A 5,247-nucleotide genomic window follows, 5' to 3' on the forward strand; every position below is an offset into this window, starting at 1 on the left:
ACTGCCATGAATCCCACTGTGGGCCATATTGTGGAATATGTCTCCCAAACATGGCTTTCTCAATCCAGATGTCTGCTCTATGCCCTCAGTGTCCAGTCCTAAACCATTGCCCTTAACCTGTATTCTAAATCCACTACTCTTCCGGTCCACACAGAGTATTGTGTTTAGGAAACTTCCTGAGGCTTCCAGATGATTAACCTAAAGATCTTTTGATGTAAGAACTGTATAACAATGAAGGATCCCAAGGAAAGCTCCAATGATATAATTGTCCTTAGGGGTACTTCTCACATAGCGAGATCGCTGCTGAGTCACTGTTTTTGTGACGCATCAGTGACCTCATTAGCGATCTCGCTGTGTGTGACACTGAGCAGTGATCTGGCCCCTGCTGTTAAATCACTGATCGTTACACACAGTGCTGGATCATTTTTTGGACGTTGCTCACCCGCTGTGAAGCACACATCGCTGTGTTTGACAGGGAGAGAGCAACGATCTGAATGTGCGGGGAGCAGCGAGTCGGCGTCTGGCAGCCTGCGGTAAGCTGTAACCAAGGTAAATATCGGGTAACCAAGCGAAGTGCTTTGCTTGGTTACCCGATGTTTACCTTGGTTACTAGCGTCTGCCGCTCTCAGGCTGCCAGTGCCTGCTCCCTGCTCCCTGCACACGTAGCCAGAGTACACATCGGGTAACTATAAGCAAAGCGGTTTGCTTATTAACCCGATGTGTACTCTGGCTACGAGTGCAGGGAGCCAGCGCTAAGCGGTGTGCGCTGGTAACCAAGGTAAATATCGGGTAACCAAGCGAAGTGCTTTGCTTGGTTACCCGATGTTTACCTTGGTTACTAGCGTCCGCCGCTCTCAGGCTGCCAGTGCCGGCTCCCTGCACACGTAGCCAGAGTACACATCGGGTAAATTAGCAAAGCGGTTTGCTTATTAACCCGATGTGTACTCTGGCTACGAGTGCAGGGAGCCAGCACTAAGCGGTGTGCTCTGGTAACCAAGCGCTTGGTTACCCGATATTTACCTTAGTTACCAAGCGCAGCATCGCTCCCACGCGTCGCTGAGGGCTGGTCACTAGTCACTGGTGAGATCTGCCTGATTGACAGCTCACCAGTGACCATGTAGCGACGCACCAGCGATCCTGACCAGGTCAGATCGCTGGTGGGACGCTGGGGCATCGCTAAAGTGTGACGGTACCTTTAGTTACCGTAAAAGGACCTTCAGTCTATGGTAATTCTCCACATAAATATACGGACAGTTGGGTCAAGAGAGCTTCATGGTAAGCTAATGGGACGTCTACGGACAGGTTTAGTCTCTATTGGTTGCATTCCAACTTAAATGTTAAGAAGAAGGTTAGAAGAGAATCATTATGGAACATTTCTTTTATATTCTGGTTCTTTGGGACCCATTTAGTCCAGTGAAAAATGAAATATTGTAAACATAACCCACATGGTTCCAGTTGTCATGTTTTATAGTAAAACATTTGCCTTCAGATATCATTAGTGGTGTGATCCTAACCTCATGAGCTGATAACTTTTCTTGACTATTACAGGAGATGTCATCTCAACCAGCCTTCAACTTTAACATCAGTGCAACTAATGGAACAACCCGCCCAATGTCCTCTTCATCCCTTAACCTGACATCTGCCATACTCTTGTTTTTGACATTCGCTTTTGGACTTGTAGTGAACACTTTGTATCTCTGGGTGCTTTGGTTCAGGATGAGAAGAACTGTCAACACCACCTTGTTCCTCCACCTAATTTTGGCCAATCTCATAGTCACTTTTGTATTTCCATTTATCGCTGTCTATTTTCTCATGGAGCCACATTGGGTGTTCGGCCACCTCCTCTGCAAGATCATCAACTCATTTGTATCCCTAGGAATGTACGTGACCGTGTTTCTCCTGACGGTGATTAGTGTGGATCGTTACTACTTGGTCTTTTACCCACACGTCCACAAGAAGTACATAAACTCCCGTTCGGCTTCCATTACATGCTTTTTGTTTTGGATTTTGGCTTTTGGTCTTACGACTCCATACTTTGTTTTCCGTCAAGTCAGATATGAGGACAATAATACCATCTGTTACAATGACTACTCTCTCTCAGGAAAATGGGATGAGAAGAAGGTGAAGTGGTGGTTCTTCAGCATTCGCTTGTTCATGGGCTTCATAATCCCTTTCCTCATTATTACTTTCTGTTACGCAAAAATATTCATCAAGATGAAGATGGAACGACTCACGCGGTCTAGTAGACCTTACCGAATCATCTTAATTGCCATCCTATCTTTCTTTATCGCCTGGTTACCCTACCATATCTGGTATGGAATGAGTGCTGAGAAGGACAAGTTTCAACAAAGCGTCTTAAGTTCATTGCAAGTATTATCAACATGTCTGATCTGCATTAATAGCTGCTTTACTCCTGTTCTTTATCTGTTCATTGTTGAGAGTTTCAAAAACATGCTCAAGAAGTCTATCTTGGCCATCATCGAGTTGGTGGTCAATGAAACTTTAACTTCAATGAATCCTATGGAAAACTAACCCATATGTTCGAATGCCCTACCAGCCAACTCAAGGAGGTATTATCGGTTCACTTTTAAAAAACAAAAACAAACAAAAAACACACTCTCTAGCTAGTGCCACCTTTACACCGATCCACCAGAACCCAAACTGGCAATAAAAAGGGAGCAGCAACTCCCTTACGATTCAAGACTCTTTAAGGGGTAAGACATTGACTTGTAGTCAGGGCCGGCGTCAGCACCTGGACCACAATGCTCGGACAGCAGCCTCACTTTCCTGGCTGACGGTCCGTTAATCCACACTTGCACGCAAGCCACAGCATTCACTGCTGAACACTCAGTGGACCTGCACTGAAGTTCATCTGTGGGCGGAGCTACTGTGCAGTGTGCTCCAGTCTCACAGATGAAGAGGAGATGCAACGCTGCACCAGCACAGCCCACCGGCGCTGTATGGCCCCCTCCACCGTGACCCAAGCTGTATATTCCACACCCCCAATCTGTATGGGGCCCCCATGAGCTCTATGGGCCCTCCCAGAGCTGTATTTGGTGGTCCCCCAGAGCCATATGTGCGGCCCCCCTGAGGTCCATGCCACCCATCCCATTAATATGTATGTCCCCAGAGCTGTATGTGCGGCTCCCAGAGCTGTTTTGGTTTTCCAAAGCTGTATGTGCAGCCCCTCAGAGCTCTATGCCACCCACCCCAGTAATGTGTAGCCCCCACAGATTCATATTTGGGGCCTCACAGTGCTGTATGTGCGGCCCCCTAGACCTGTATGGGCCCCCCAGAGCTTTATACCACCCCGGCAACATCTATGCTCCCCAGTGATTTTATACCCCTCAGTAACCTGTATTTTATCATGGCTGTATACATGTGTTTATGTTGCTTCTGATGACCACACTTCTTACAGGGAATCCGTCAACAGGTTGTTGCTATGTAATCAGAGAGCAGCATGATGGCCCGGATTACAGCGATGTGTCACCTGTTGGTTTGCACACTGTCATTTTGATACATTAATGGTTTTCTCTGCTGCAGATCTAGCAGAGCTGTGTATAACCACAGCCACACCACTGATTGGCAACTTTTTGTGTACACTGTGCATAGGCAGAAAACTGCTCATGAGTTGGGGAAATGAAGGAGACATGTGCAGTAGGGACTTATCTGTGAACTTGATAGAGGATAATTGGAAGCAATTGCATGCTCAACTGAAGGGGTTGTGTAGGACACAACCAACGAAAAGGGACACAAGATGGATGCAGCAGCCCCAACTGTGTGGAAAAGCAGTCACTGGAGGAAGAAGGGTTATAGGAGACAATTTTAGATTCCTGGAAAAGTGATTTAATGCGTTTCGGAGTGAATGTTCCTTCAGGACAATCTCGCCTGAAGAAGGTGTATTCACACGAAACGCTTCAAATAAAATATTTTCCCAGGAATCTAATTGTCTCCTATAATGGCAGCGTGGTTTTTAACAAACCAAAAGAAAAAACTCCTAAAAAGATACTTTTATTCTAATCAGTATTAAAAATTATGAGTATAAAAACACCGCTCGTCCATAATTACAGTGAAACATTACAGTGGGTGTAATAGGGTGGTAGATCCGATTGGTGGGGACAGTGCTGATTTGTTTACTGTTCTCAGGGTAGGGGCAACACTAGTGGTTGCACTAATTGCTCAGATAAATATCAATTCGTGGATTAGGGTAAACTATCTATCCCTCCCTATCCCCTACCTACCAGCGGAGGTGTACCATAAGTTATTGGGTACCCCCCGCTCCACGTCGTCTCTCCCTAATATCTCCCTACAAGCTAGTCAATCCGATCCGGGAGACCCACCACCAAAGAAAAATAGTTGTGCAAATAGTCACAATAGATAAAGATAATTAGATATATTACAGCCTTTTACAGATGTTAAAAGGATCTCAGACCAAAAAATATTTCATATATAAATGGATATAAAGTCCCAGCAGGGAATGACTTATCTGCCGAGACCATCCAGTATTCTATCCCGACGCGTTTCCCCCCTATTTTTTCTAGGGGTTCATCAGGGGAATGATCCGAATTAGATCTCTTATGTCTTAGTAAATGACGGTCACAAAGACAGTGTGGCATCAACCGCCCATAACAGGGCATTCAGTCTATAGTGAAACGCTGCTTTCAATATTCTGCAGGTCCCATAATATCAGCTTATATCTTAGTAAATGACGGTCACAAAGGCAGTGTGGCATCAGCCGCCCATAATAGGGCATTCAGTCTGTAGTGAAACGCTGCTTTCAGTATTCTGCAGGTCCCTTGGTATCAGCTATCATATCACACCCTTCTTCCTCCAGTGGCTGCTTGTCCACGCCGTTGAGGCTGCTACTGCCGTCTTGCATGCCTTTTTTGTGGTTGTGTCCTTCTCAACCCATCCAATCCTCCCATCTGTGTTGGAGGCAGGGCAACACTGAGCAGCAAGCCTAAGCAACACGAGACACCTAGTCCTATAGTGATAATCTCCTGTTGATGAAACACAATTTATTGAAACAGGAATGCAGAGCCTAGTGAGTGACATATTCCTGGACTCAGGGTTTCTTTGTATTACAATGCTCTCAGATTACATAGCAAAAACCTGCTGGCAGATTCCCATTTAAAGATGAGCTAATTGAGTCAAGGCATTTAAAATTTGACAAAATCTTTTGAGGCGACAGTGTCAATGGCCACCAGTCCTCCGAGTGCTCTTCTATCTTCCATCTTCATTCCGAGC

At 45.7% G+C, this 5,247-nt stretch overlaps 1 protein-coding gene across 1 annotated transcript; it reads left to right on the plus strand.

The window, feature by feature from the left end:
- The first annotated feature begins 1,551 nt into the window (after positions 1-1,551).
- Positions 1,552-2,811, plus strand: LOC142256465 (putative G-protein coupled receptor 33). Its single transcript, XM_075328159.1, has one exon. It carries the CDS (start codon positions 1,552-1,554, stop codon positions 2,530-2,532), a length of 981 nt encoding a protein of 326 aa, XP_075184274.1. The 3' UTR covers positions 2,533-2,811.
- The last annotated feature ends 2,436 nt before the right edge of the window (positions 2,812-5,247 follow it).

The sequence above is a fragment of the Anomaloglossus baeobatrachus genome, chromosome 11, assembly GCF_048569485.1.
Source record: "Anomaloglossus baeobatrachus isolate aAnoBae1 chromosome 11, aAnoBae1.hap1, whole genome shotgun sequence".
Taxonomy (NCBI): Eukaryota; Metazoa; Chordata; class Amphibia; order Anura; family Aromobatidae; genus Anomaloglossus; species Anomaloglossus baeobatrachus.